General features: G+C 50.6%; 2 protein-coding genes across 3 annotated transcripts in view; one reads left to right on the top strand and one right to left on the bottom strand.

Annotated features, from left to right (window-relative positions):
- Positions 1-7: 7 nt before the first annotated feature.
- Positions 8-2,133, top strand: MIXL1 (Mix paired-like homeobox; the record flags this gene model as incomplete). The annotated part of the gene is made up of 2 exons (XM_040451643.1): positions 8-151; positions 1,423-2,133. Coding segments are annotated over 2 exons (450 nt in total), but the record flags the coding sequence as incomplete, so codon positions are not given.
- A 3,122-nt stretch (positions 2,134-5,255) lies between these two features.
- The window catches only part of LIN9 (lin-9 DREAM MuvB core complex component), a 61,768-nt gene continuing 53,676 nt past the window's right edge, over positions 5,256-13,347 (bottom strand). For both annotated transcript variants that reach the window (XM_040451902.1, XM_040451904.1), the window contains 4 exons: positions 11,564-11,689; positions 7,402-7,581; positions 7,146-7,243; positions 5,256-6,686 (listed from right to left, as the gene is read on the bottom strand). In XM_040451902.1, the coding sequence (XP_040307836.1) occupies positions 6,581-6,686; positions 7,146-7,243; positions 7,402-7,581; positions 11,564-11,689 (510 nt within the window). In that variant the 3' untranslated portion in view covers positions 5,256-6,580. The remainder of the gene's footprint in view (positions 6,687-7,145; positions 7,244-7,401; positions 7,582-11,563; positions 11,690-13,347) is intronic.

The following is a 13,347-nucleotide window of genomic DNA, read 5'->3' as shown; positions in this document are numbered from 1 at the left end:
GCCCGCCCCGTCGCAGCGCCGCAAGCGCACGTCGTTCAGCGCCGAGCAGCTGCAGCTGCTGGAGCTCGTGTTCCGCCGGACCATGTACCCCGACATCCACCTGCGCGAGCGCCTGGCCGCGCTCACGCTGCTCCCCGAGTCCCGGATCCAGGTGAGGGGGGGGGGGTGCTGGGGGCGGGGAGCCTCGGGGTCCCGGGCGGCGAGCCGGGGCGGGCGTGCGGCGGAGCGCCTGCCTCGGGCGTCGGGTACGCTCGGGGCCCCTCGAAACGGTCAAAGCCGAGTCCTCAGCGGGAGGGGGAGAGGGAGCCCTTGGATACTTTTTCTTTCTCCGGTTCAACGAGAAGAGACCGATGAGGCCCAGCTGGGGTTCCCCCGCTGGGAGAAGGGTCCTTGGGACAGGGCCAGGCGACTCTCCGAGTCACCCCCAGGAGTCCCGAGGCCACGCTCTGGGCCGGTACTGGGTCTGGAATCTCGGGGTAAAGCCTGAAGCCCGGGCGGCTCCCTGGAGCCGGCTGCGTTTATTGCACATTTAGATCAGAACCCGGGGGGGCTCGGAGGTGATGAGGCCCCTGCCCTTCGGCCTGTGTCCAAACGCAGGTCTAAGCGGGAGCCCTCATCTCAGCGCTGGGAGGAGCGAATTTGCTTTTGTGCATCCCCGGGGAGGTGGGGGGTGGGAATGATCTGTGGGTCTCAGCAATTCGCCCCAGAGGCTTCCTAAGCAGGACACCCTCAGGATTGGTTGGGACACCGTGAGCAGCAAATTTATCCACAGCGGTGGAGTCCGCAGAGCAAAGTGCCTTCTTGATTGATTTGATGAGGGGCTGTACTTTTCAGGAATTGATTTGCTAAGTTATTTTAATGCCTATCATCTTTTAATTTTTTTAATTTTGAGAGGGAGAGAGAGGGAGACAGAGCATGAAAGGGGGAGGGGGACAGAGAGCAAGAGCGAGAGCGAGAGTGAGAGAGAGAGAGAGAGAGAGAGAGAATCTTAAGCAGGCCCCACGCTCAGCACGGAGTCCCAGGTGAGGCTCGATCCCGCGACCCTGGGATTGTGACCCCAGCTGAAATCAAAGAGTTGGAGGCTTAACCGACTGAGCCTCCCAGGGGCCCCCAATTCCTCTCCTTTTTAAGCCTAGAAGCATTTTATCCTCAAATTCTGAGCCATTCTGTTTCCGTGACCCTATCTCTCATTGCAAATATCCCCGTATGGTGCCCAGGCACCCGACAGTGGTGAGTCAGGGAAAGCCGGGGCGGGGGGGGGGGGGGCTCTGAACACCGACCCATCGGCTGGCCCCAGTGCTTTCTGAAACCCAGGGGGTCCCGGAGCAGGGAGCTAGGGCCCGCCGCCCTGGAACGTGGGGACGGTGGAGGCCATCGTGGCACGACTCCAGCCCAAAGCCCCTCTTGTCTCCCTGCTTCCAGGTGTGGTTCCAGAACAGACGTGCCAAGTCGCGGCGTCAGAGCGGGAAACCCTGTCACCCCTCGGCCAGGCCGGAGCTGTTCCTCCTCCGCTCTGCTCAGGGGAGCGAAGCGAAATGCCTAAAGCCCCAGCTGCCTCTTGAAACCGATGGGACCTGCCCGCCCGATCCCCACAGGCTGGGAGAGGGCATCTCTGCCCCTCACTGCCAGGGTCAGCGTTTTGAAACCTATTGCCCCCTCTCTGAAGGCCCCAGTTCAAAGCTGGACTTCTGGGAGGAACACATCTTTTCTGCCTTTGGAAACTCTTGAGCACAGGTGGACTCGGGCCGAGCCCACAGGAGCTGGAGGCTGGAGGCAAAGGGGACACACCTCACTCTCCTTAGAAGCCTGGAGAAGCCTCCAGGGGGCACCAGATGGGAAAGACCTTTCACTTACCTTCCCAGACTAGCAGGCGACGTCTCTGGCCAGCAGGGCGGTTGTGCGGATCGGAAGGTCACCCCCGGACAGTGCGCGACCTTCTCGGAGCCGCTCCTGTCCACTCCTGTCCGTCGGGGACCAAATGAGCCCCCCTCTCTCTCTTAAACGCTTGAGGCTCCCTCCCCCCCAAGTCTGAACCTTCCCCTGATCTTGATTCTGTACCTCTTCCTGCCCCCACGCTGTGTCTCTCTTTCTCTCAAAGATAAGTAAATATTAAAAGAAATGCGTGCAAATTACCGTTTGCAAGTTAGCCTGAGATAAATGAAAATCTCGTCTTGGTACGTGGAGGCTTTGCGCCCTCCTGAGGGCCGATGGAGACCGTATAGGCGGTGGCCGGGGGTGAGGTCTGTGTGTAGGCTGTGCAGTCTCGACGTTACTAGAATAGTCTGAGCTGTGTTCAGCGTCTCTACGCCAGTTGCCCTAATTTTCAGAGGTGTTATTCAAATGACTTGCGCTTTTCCGAGCAGCACATCCCCTCCGGGAAGCAATCAGGAGACAGTTCAGGCTTTGGTGGCAGACTTGAGGTTTGTTTTTTTTTAATGTTTATTATTTTTTTTTAAGAGCGAGCGAGTGAGCACAGGGGAGGGGCAGAGAGGGACAGAGAACTGGAAGCAGGCTCCATGCTGTCGGCGCAGAGCCCGATGTGAGGCTCGGTCACGGGCCGGGAGAACGTGACCCGAGCCGAAGTCGGATGCTTAGCCTAGGACCTCTAAGAACATTAGTCTGTATCTCTCGAACTCTTATGAGACCCTAGCTGCTGTGTTACAGGCGTTATGAGACTGGCTTCCAACTGTCATGCAAGGTAGGGACTATATTTTAATTTTATTTTTTCAAATGACTTAAAGCAATTTTTAATGTTTATTTTTGAGAGAGAGACAGTGTGAGTGGGGGAGGGGCAGAGAGAGAGGGAGACGCAGAATCCGAAGCAGGCTCCGAGCTGTCAGCACAGAGCCCGACGCGGGGCTCGAACCCACGCACCGTGAGATGGTGACCTGAGCTGAAGTCAGATGCTCAACCCTCTGAGCGCCGCGGGGGGGCCGGGGGGGGCGGGGGCCAGCCACCCTGGTAGGGACTATATTTGAAAGAGCAAGGAACTGGGCCGGGACTCAGTCCACCCATCTGTCCACCACCGAATAACGCCTCCTGTGTCGGCCTGGCCTTTTCCGTCAGGACTAATGATCACGTGATAGGCTTAAAGGGGGGGGGGGGGGGGGGGCCGGGGCAGGGGGGGGGCTTCTGAGTGAGGGGGGGGGTCGTGCAGAGCCATCCTCACGGAAAACCGTATACTTATTCTCTAGTGACACTCATGTCGTTTCGAGCGCTTTTGAAACTTGTCTGTTCACTGCACAGACACTTGCTGGCCACGAACAGGTGCTTTATGAGGGCCTGGAAATGCGAGGGCCCAGGAGACGGGTGCGTGGTGGTCAAGGAAAGCTTCCGTGAGAAACTGAAGTGTAGGATGGTCAGGAGTTAGCAGGGTGAGGAGGGGGACCTGCACGTGCAAAGGCCCTGCGGGGTAAGGAGCAGGAGAAGTTGTTAGAGGTCAGACCAACCGCGACTTTTGGCGGCTTATAAAAGAGTTCTGAGTTTGTCTAGAGAGCCCTGAGCCTTTAGATGGAGAGAAAATGACCAGTTCTGTGTTTTAAGACTCTTACCTGGTGAAAGCTGCAGTTGAGGGGGCAGAGTGGAATGTTAGAGAAGGTGGGGGGTGACCTCCCGGTTCCGGGCTGGTGGGGACGGTGGCTGGGCGGGGCCAGACAAGTGGTAATGGTGAGGATTCAGAAAGTGCGTGCATTTGAGAGAAAGCCCCCCCCCCCCCCCCCGCCGTGTTACACGTGGAGCCCAGTGCAGGGCTTGAACTCGTGACCCCGAGATCAAGACCCGAGCTGAGATCAAGAGTTGGACGCTTAAGCGACTGAGCCACCCAGGTGCCCCTCGAGAGAAAGGATTCAGTGGGCGCATCTTTTGATAGATTCTCAACGGTAGCAAGGGAATGTGGTTTCCGGAACTCAACCGAGGGGAGCTCAGAACCGAGCCCGCAAGCACGCGGTGTGCCGGCTTGTGGGCTCCCTCCGGCTTCCACGGCTCTCTTTGGAGCTCGTGCTCAGTGGCAGCGGCGTCGCCAAATTCACATACAACGGACCCCAAATGACTACTCTGAAGGATTGAAGTTTCTTCTTCCCGAAACAGAAATCAAATTCAAATACGATCTCAGGCACAGTTCCTGCCACCAGCACTTGGGCACTGCTTAACTTGGGCACTGCTTAATTAGTTACGTGCGGTCTTTTTAATGTTTATTTATTTATTTTTGAGAGAGAGAGAGCGCGCGCGCGAGAGAGAACAACTGGGGGAGGAGCAGAGAGAAAGGGAGACACAGAATCCAAAGCAGGTTCCAGGCTCCGAGCTGTCAGCACAGAGCCCGACGCGGGGCTCGAACTCATGAACCGCTAGATCATGATCTGAGCCAAAGGCGGATGCTTAACCGACCGAGCCACCCAGGCGCCCCTAGATACGTGCGTTTACGACCAGGTGGGATTTACGTGTGACCAGTCTTACGTAGCGCGGGGGAAACAAGTAAAAAATGTTTTACATAATTCTAGGCAGGACAGGTTAAAACCAACCATTCACTAGGTCTACAGTAAGCCAAGAACTTGCTTGCTTAATGTTTTTCAAAGATTTGCAGAGGTGGAAAAACCCCTCCCTTGAAGTCTTATTGGACAGAGTCGCAATTCAAAAGGACTTGGTAATTAATCTGCACTGATTCCCCTAAAATAGAACTTCGTGGGAATTACAATTCTTTAAAATTTATTTTTATTAAAAAAATTTTAAGTGTTTATTTTTGAGGGGCGCCTGGCGGGGCTCAGTCGGTTGGGTGTCCGACTTCGGCTCAGGTCACGATCTTGCCGTCTGTGAGTTCGAGACCCGCGTCCGGCTCTGTGCTGACAGCTCAGAGCCTGGAGTCTGCTTCAGATTCTGTGTCTCCCTCTCTCTCTGCCCCTCCCCCGCTTATGCTGTGTCTCTCTGTCAAAAATAAACATTAAAAAAAAAATTAAATGTTTATTTTTGAGAGAGAAAGAGAGAGAGAGAGAGGGAGAGAGAGAGAGAGAGAGAGAGAGAGAGAGAGAGAATGAGTGGGGGAGGGGCACAGAGAGAAAGAGAGGGAGACAGAGAATCCCAAACAGGGCTCCCAGCTGTCATCACAGAGCCCGATGCAGGGCTCGATCTCATGACTCGGGAGATCATGAGCTGAAATCAAGAGTCAGCTGTTTAAGTGACAGCCACCCAGGTGCCCCAAAACTTTTTAAATAGAGGGAATACTTATCAACTTGTATCAGTTAAGTGAAAATGGTAGCCAATACTACTTTTCATAGATCAATTTATTTAGAATTACAAATATTAAGAATAAAGGATTTATGCATTTCTTAATTAACATAACTGTTTAGCTAAATATAAACTCTGCACTAAAGGTTTGCAGTGGCACAAGACCAACAAAGAATAGGGAAGCATTTTTAAACTATACAAAACTTTCAAATGGAAAATAATCTGGTTTTAGTTTTATTATACATCAACATATAAAAAGTCCTATTTTATGGGACAGCTAAAAGAATCAAAGTCACCTCTACAGCTATACCTTAAACTCCAAATCTGAAAACAATTTTATTATATTTTGACTTTATAATAGTCTATATTAAAACAAAGAAAATTCCAAATACACACTTTGTACAAGATTAACATCGTAGGCAGGGTTTTCCTTTAAAAACAACAAAAAACAACCAAAAAAACCCCACGACCGAATACAAACCTTTTTTTTCCTGCATTTCGTTGCACTGGTTATTATATTCGTTTTCCTTATAAAATCTTTTGACTTTATAAATTGTGTACGGTTGGATTTTAACCAGTAATCTGGTTCGAGATGTGCAAATAAACAAAATATGAAAATAGTGTGTCGTCAGTCTTCTTAAATACATTTCATCACAGCACTTTTTGCCCTGACGTGGCGGGAAAAGGCCTATCAAATCCACTTGCCGAAATGTAGCCATTTTGCGAGTACTTTTGTTTCCTGCTCCTTCATTTTCTTTCGACAGACAAACAACAGAGGTTTCTTTTATAAATTATGATAAATTAAAATATTTATTACTAGACAATGACGTGCAGGCCCAGGTCGCGCTCCGTCTATCACGTCTGCTGGTCGAGCCCGCGTCTCCCACCCGTGTTCCAGCGGCTTCCTGCAGACCGGGCCTCTGCGCCTCGAGGGCGCGCTCCGTCAACGACCGAAGGGTGCGCGGCTGGGGGAGCCCGGGCCGTCACTTCCCCGCTGTCGCTGCCACACGGCCACGGGCCACCCGCCACAAGGCCGTGTCTCTTGCTCTCCGCTGGGGGCGCCGCCTGCGTGTGTCGGGCTGAGTTCATGCGCGTTAAAAAAAGCGTTCGGACGTTTTCAGCTGAAAGATACCCGCCCCCGAGCAGGTGCCGTAAGCGATGCTGCCGCAGCCGGACGGTAAGAGGCAAATAAGCACGAAGCTGGTCAGCGGCGCGGGGCCAGGCGGCCCAGTGTCCTCAAGTGCCTCGTTTGGAGCTTCGGCCTCCCCCGCGTTCCGGGACCCGTAACTCGGGGTTGGGAGCTGGGGGGGGCGGGAACACTCCGAAGCGGGTCCCCCGCGGCCGGAGCCGCGACGTCTTCCGCTCAGTCCCTGTTGGTGTCATTGGCGGCGAAGGCGTGCAGGTTCCCCATCTGGCTGAGGCCGCTCTGGATGTGCGCGACGTGGATCTCCACGTTGTTCTGGAAGCAGCTGAGGAAGGAAGAAACGCGGTGAGCTGCGCCATCTCACTACGTCGGGAAAAGACTTCTGAGAGAAGGAAGGGCTGAACTGGAGTTGAAGAGCGGGCTGTGGAAATGGCCCCGAGGAAGGACTAAATCTCCCCTTGACACGGGCTACGACCCCAGCGGCCCCACCCCCACTGCAGGACGAAGTGAAAAGGTAGGAGGGAAGGGGGGGCAAAGGCGCTCTCTCTGGGGACCATCGCCTCAGAGGCGCCTCCACCCCGCCCAGGTCCACACGGTGCGCGTCTTCGGATTCCTTCGTCCGCAAAACACACGTCCCATTTCTGTTCTGTCAATAGATGGCACAGAACTGACAGCTCTTTTAGAATTTATTTAAAGGCCAAAACTTACACGCCTAATTCTTAAAACCTGCGCCGGAAGGCACCGTGGACTAACCAGAGGGATTCGGGTCCATCTAACGAATTACCTGATATTAGAAGCATCTATTGTCCTCTTGATGTCATTTAGTGAATCTGTGAGTGATTTGAATTCAAAGGAGTTCAGGTCTCCTCCTTCTGCCAGACACTAAAAGGAAAGATATTTCAAAATTTAATTGAATCACGGTTCAAAGACAGACAAATAGGCATCGGATATAATCTGTAGATTATAATTTTTCAGCAACAGATCAGCAGAGTTGTTTGTGTAGCTGTCAAAATTTAGGACATGTCTTCTCCCAAAGGTACCTTAATTTGTAATAAGATAGCCGTCAGCCTGGAGATCAAGTCCGTCAGGTTTTCATTTTCGACACAGGGCTGTCCGGCGGCGGAGTTGGCGTGCCTCACGATCTCCTGGGCTTCCTCCTCGCACCTTCGCCGCATGTCTGTTGGCTGATCTGCGGGCTGGAGGCCCTGGTCCGGCGCGAGCTGAGAACCGAGGGTTCAAGCAGAAGACGTTGTTCATAAGGCCATAATCTGTGTTTGTGCCGTTTTCAGAGTCGGATGGTTTTTTAATAAACTTTATTCATTTATCTTGAGAGAGAGGGCGTGCGCACGAGTGGGAGGAGGGCAGTGGGAGGGAGAGAGAGGATCCCAAGCGGGCTCCACGCCGTCAGCGCGGAGCCCAACGTGGGGCTCAATCCCATGAACCGTGAGATCATGACCTGACCTGAAATCAAGAGTCAGATGCTTAACCAGCTGAGCCCCCCAGGCGCCCTCTGATTCGGATTTTTGTAAAACTAGCATTTATAATGAAAATGGTCCTTACTCCTACCTTAGAAATTTTTCTTCTCTAACAGTCCCCCCCCCCCAATTTCTTTTATAGTCTTGGTAACTGTTAATTGATATGATTTCAAACTTCTAAGAAGGAATAGAAGAGAAAAGCCTTGAGAACCTTTTACCCAGAGACGCTGTTTGTGGTTTATTCTGTTTGACATTTATTTGGTCTCTCTCCGTGTAATGTGTGATTTTTTCCCCTGTAACTATTTGAGAATAACCTGCAAACACTGTGCCTCTTTGCCCCAAAGCACTCCCAGTTTGTATTTTGTAAGTAAAGGATATTCTATTACATCCCCATAGTGCAACTATCACTATCAGGAATTTTTTTAACGTTCATTTATTTATTTCGAGAGAGAGCGGCAGCAGGTGAACAGCAGAGAGAGGATCCCAAGGAGGCTCCGAGCCGTCAGCACAGAGCCCGACACAGGGCTCGAACTCACGAACCGTGAGAACCTGACCTGAGCTGAAATCAAGAGTCAGACGCTAAGCCGACTGACCCCCCCCAGGCACCCCACAGTCAGGAAATTCAATGTTGATGCGAGGCCATACTCCTAACAGAACGCATTCAAATCTCAACTGTCTCAAGTGTCCTACATGTGGCTGTTCCCCCCCCCCAAGACATGTGGTCGTCATGTCTCTGCAGGTTCCTTCATTCTGGACCAGTTTCTCTCCCATGACCTTGACATTTTTGAAGAGTAGCAGCCAATTATTTTGTACACGGTCCCTCACCGTGGGTTTGTCCGTTTCCTCGTGATTGGACGTAAGTTACGCACTTTGGGGAGGAGAACCACGAAAGTGGCACCGAGTTCCCACGCAGGGCGTCACGGTTCGGAGGCGTCACGGTTGGACGTGGGTGTGTCCAACTGCTGGTGGTGTTACCTCCGAACACTTGGCTAAGGTAGTTAGGGGTCTGCCAGTCTTCCCCGTGGCACAGGATTTCCCGTGTGATCAGTAAGTACTTGCGAAGGGGGATTCTGAGGCTACATAAAGACCCTGTTCCTCGGCAAACTTTCACCCTCCAGTTTTCGCGTCTAGGGACGATTCTCGCCTTACCGGTTATTACCAGGATACCCTTCTCCTCTCACTGTTCCTTCTACATTTATCGGGTGGCATTTGCCTACAAGAACTTTTCCTTAAAAGTTAATTGGTTAATTAGTTAATATTAGTATGGACTCACAGATTCTTACTTTCTTCAAAAGGTTATAATCTCTCAGTATAATTACTTAATGCCGAAGCCCAAACTGTCCCAGATTTGGCCAGTGGGGACCCTGTCCGGCTGGTTCTGCTGGACATGTTCCCTTACCCCAGGGGGCACATTTTACTTCCTTGCCCGCTAAGATGGTCCGGGCTCGTCTACCTTCTCTGCCCACGCTCCGGAAGCAGGCTCTTTTTCAAGGAGCGCTATTTGTAGACAGTAGCGTTTGGAACCCAAGATCGGGTGCTGGGGGTGCTCGCTGCTGTCAGGGTGTCTGCCTCCGGGCTCTCTCAGTGCGTGTGCGCACACACATGCACACTTACATCCGTGTCATATAAATAAAAGGAACCACGGAGTCAGACCGATTCTTCCTCTTCTAATTTAACGCCACAGGGTTCGCTGTAGCCTTTCCTTCTTGGCGCCTTCTCTGGAGGTGGGACAGCGGGCTTCTGTCACCCACAATACACCTCGTTACTCATCTGCTCCATTGGAATGCAGAGTTTGAGAACTGCGAACCCATACCACCACGAGAAAAAACCTTACTAACTGGAGTTCAGTATTTATTTAAAGTTCGGTTTACCTTCAGCCTAAGAGTATATATAGTCAAAATACTATGTTCAGGTTATGTGGATGCGTTTTGGCCCCCGTCAGTGTTTCTGTTTCTCCTCTAGAATATGGTTAGGTTCGTTTATTTCTTTTTCTAGTCCATTTTAGAGCTGAGCTCATCTGTGTTTGCTGAGGAAACAGACACGCAAAGAAATGTCACCGCTCCTCCCTCCCCAACCCCCACTCCGTCCCCAAATCGGTTTCCGGTCTGTCCTTCCTGCATTTATTCTTGAAAAACTACGCCGTTACTCGTAGATTCTACTCCTGCATGTTTCTGATTCCAAGGGGAACACTTAGTAACTTTCACGTACTTTCCTTTTTTCACATAGCGTAGCCTGGAAATCATCCATGTGGGTGAACGGGAAGCTTCCTGGTCTGTTCTTACGGTAGGCACTCCACAGTGCAGACGTGCCCTAAGTCCTTCAGCCAATTCCCTGTGTACGGGCATTTACGTTTTCTCCTAATATTTGGCAATTACCAGGAGTGCCGCAACGAGTAACCTTGTCTCTAATAAAAAAAGTTCTAACGTTTTTAGATGCTCTGAACGTTCCAGCGCAGATCTTTTGGGTAAATACAAGTTCACAAATCTGTTTGGTATACACTGGGAACAGAATTGCTTAATCATAGTGCTCTCTGTTCTTATTTTAAAATCAATACTGTATGTCCTCAAGAGCTTTGTGAAAATTAAATCAGTCTGCTTCCCTGGAAAAACGAGCCTATCACAAGAGGCCTGGCACACATCACGAAGCTAAAGAGCGGTGTCACATAGGTGACAACCAGCAGGAAAATAAAACTAAATGGTAACGGAGGGCTAGAGGAACGAGCAAAATGTACTGAGGTCGGTTATAGGCAACCACTGAGCACGTCCCTACGGTCAGTGCAGGGGGATTGGTAACATGGCCCGAGGCGGGTCTGTGGGACTTCGCTGGAGGCCGGCACGATAAAGGGCTAAGTGGTGCAGAATCTCACATCACAAGTGGAGGAGGCTCAATGGAAACATAAAAATGCGAGTGCGGGAGCATTCCAAACTCATCTCGTTTAATTCCTACCGTATGGTAAGAAAATCAAAATTAAGGAGCGCCTGGGGTGCTCAGTGTGTGAAGTAACTCTCGGTTTCGGCTCAGGTCGTGATCTCATGGTTCATGAGTGATCTCATGGTTCGTGAGTTCGAGCCCTGCATCCGGCTCCGTGCTGTCAGCTCGGTGTCTGTTTGGGGTTCTCTCTCTCTCCCTCTCTCAACCCCTCCTGCTCGTGTGCTCTCTCTCAAAATAAATAAATAAACTCTAAAAACAGTTTTTAAAAGAAAATCAAATTTTAGGTGACGCTGTTGAACTGCCTTCATATGCATGAATTTACACACGTGGTAACAATTCACAAATAACCCTATGCTCTCTATACGGGAAGTTCGAGAATCCACAGTTCTAATGCAAAGCTGAAAGGAGGAAGCAAAATTGTATACACAGCAGGACCATAACCTTGTGAGAAGAGGCAGAGGTACATATACAAGACGAAGGGGAAATAAACCAAAATATAGTATTGGGATAGCAGAATTCAGTAATCCTTTTTCTTGATTTTCCTGAATTTTTTTCCAAGAGCTCTAACATTTGTGACTCAAACAAAAACCAACAGAACTGATAGCTCCCTGTGCGTAGAGCACTCTTCAAACCAACTCCAAAACAAGTAAAAACGTACGTAAACGTGGTTTTGCTAACGGGCCTCGTAAAGGTAATGGCTTAGTCTGAATTTTCGAAAATGTGAAGGTAACCCACGTTAAGCTTCAAGTAAAAGAGCGCAGGGGGGCCCCTCAGCGATTTCCTACAAAGTCCCCACCTCATAGCAGTACTGCTGGACTTTGTGCAAGACTTTGTTGAGGTCCTTGTTCAGCTGCTCGAGCTCCAGGACGATGGTCGCGTACCGCCGCTGAAACTCGATGCCGATGGGCATGGAGTAGGACTTCTGCAAGAAACGAAAATCAGGTTCTGGTAAGGATTTTTTTGAGCGGTGCAATTTCTTCCTTTCCTTTCCTTTCTGGGGCGGGGGGGGGGGCGGGGGGGTCACGAGAAAGAATGAGAGATCTGGGTAGGGGCAGAGGGAGAGGGAGAGAGAATCTTAAGCTGGCTCCTTGCTCAGCGTGGAGTCCGATGCTGGGCCCTGAGCCGAAATCAAGAGTCGGACACTTGGCCGACTGGAGCCACCCAGGCGCCCTTGAGCAGCGCAGTTTCGCTGATGTAGTAGGAGATCTGACTGATCCCAAACTACGGTTTATTAACATTTTCTTTCCTTGACATCGTACCTCTCGTGTGTGACGGCGGCATTATCGTTATTTAGGAGACTCCTTTTACGAGTAAATCTGCCATTTACTTTTTTTAAGTTTGTTTTGAGAGAGAGAATGAGAGAGCACGCGCAGGAGGGGCCAGAGAGAGAGGGAGAGCGAGCGAATCTCAAACAGGCTCTGCATGGACTCTCAACCCGATCCCACGACTGTGAGATTATGACCTGAGCGGAAACCAAGAGTCAGACGCTTAACCAACTGAGCCATCCAGGTTCCCCTGCCATTTACTTTTTAAAAAATTTTACTTATTTAAATTCAAGTTAGTTAATACACAGTGTAGTGTTGATTTCAGGAATAGAAACCAGTGATTGATCAGTTTGCATACAACGCCCAGTGCTCATCCCAACAAGTGTCCTCCCTCCTGCCCGGCACCCATTTAGCCCATCCCTCCCCGCCCCAAACCCTGCCCGCAACCCTGTTTGTTCTCTGTATTTAAGAGTCTCTTATGGTTTGCCTCCTTCTCTGTTTTTATCTAATTTTTCCTTCCCTTGCCCTACGTTCATCTGTTATGTTTCTTAAATTCCACATATGAGTAAAACTGTAGGTCTTTCTCTGCCTGACTTATTTTGCTTAGCATAATACATTCTAGTTCCATCCACATTGTTGCAAATGACAAGATTTTACCTTTTTTTTTTTAAAGATCTTACAGAGAGAGAGAGGGTTTTTTTTTTTTTTTTTTTTTTTTTTTTTTTTTTTTATCACCACAGAGCCTGGCGCAGGGCTCGAACTCACAAACTGAGAGATCATGCCCTGAGCGGAAATTAAGAGTTGGACGCTTAACCATCTGAGCCACCCAGGAGCCCCAAGACAGAGAATAAGTTATATGAAGCAGAACTGTTGAATCTGTATACCTGTTCATTTCATTAGTCTTCCAATTTTCTCCTAAGTTTGCCACTTTTCAAAATAAAAAAGTTGGTAAAAAAAACAACAACAACAAACCCACGTATACTCATTTGAAGTATTCTGGTTACGGGAACTCCATTCTTCTCCATCTGGAATCAACTGAATGTAGCACACCGGTTAAGAGCACGGGAGCCGGAATCACACCACAGAGGTTCAAATCGCAACTGTCACCTGCTCGCTGTGCGGCCTCAGGCATGCTCCTTAACCTCTCTGTGCTGTTTTCCTCGTGTGCCAAACGGGGACCATACGAATACTTACCTAACGGGAGGACGCGGCGATGACGGGAAAGCGCGTGCCCGCGCACCGCCTCGCACACAGAAAATGCTCGGAGCGGCAGGTGCAATCGCCGTGCCCTTGTCCGTGTTTGCCCCCCACCCGG

Source organism: Herpailurus yagouaroundi, unplaced genomic scaffold (genome assembly GCF_014898765.1).
Source record: "Herpailurus yagouaroundi ecotype Mexico unplaced genomic scaffold, PumYag 205, whole genome shotgun sequence".
Classification (NCBI taxonomy): domain Eukaryota; kingdom Metazoa; phylum Chordata; class Mammalia; order Carnivora; family Felidae; genus Herpailurus; species Herpailurus yagouaroundi.
This window is presented reverse-complemented; position numbering and strand designations above follow the sequence as displayed.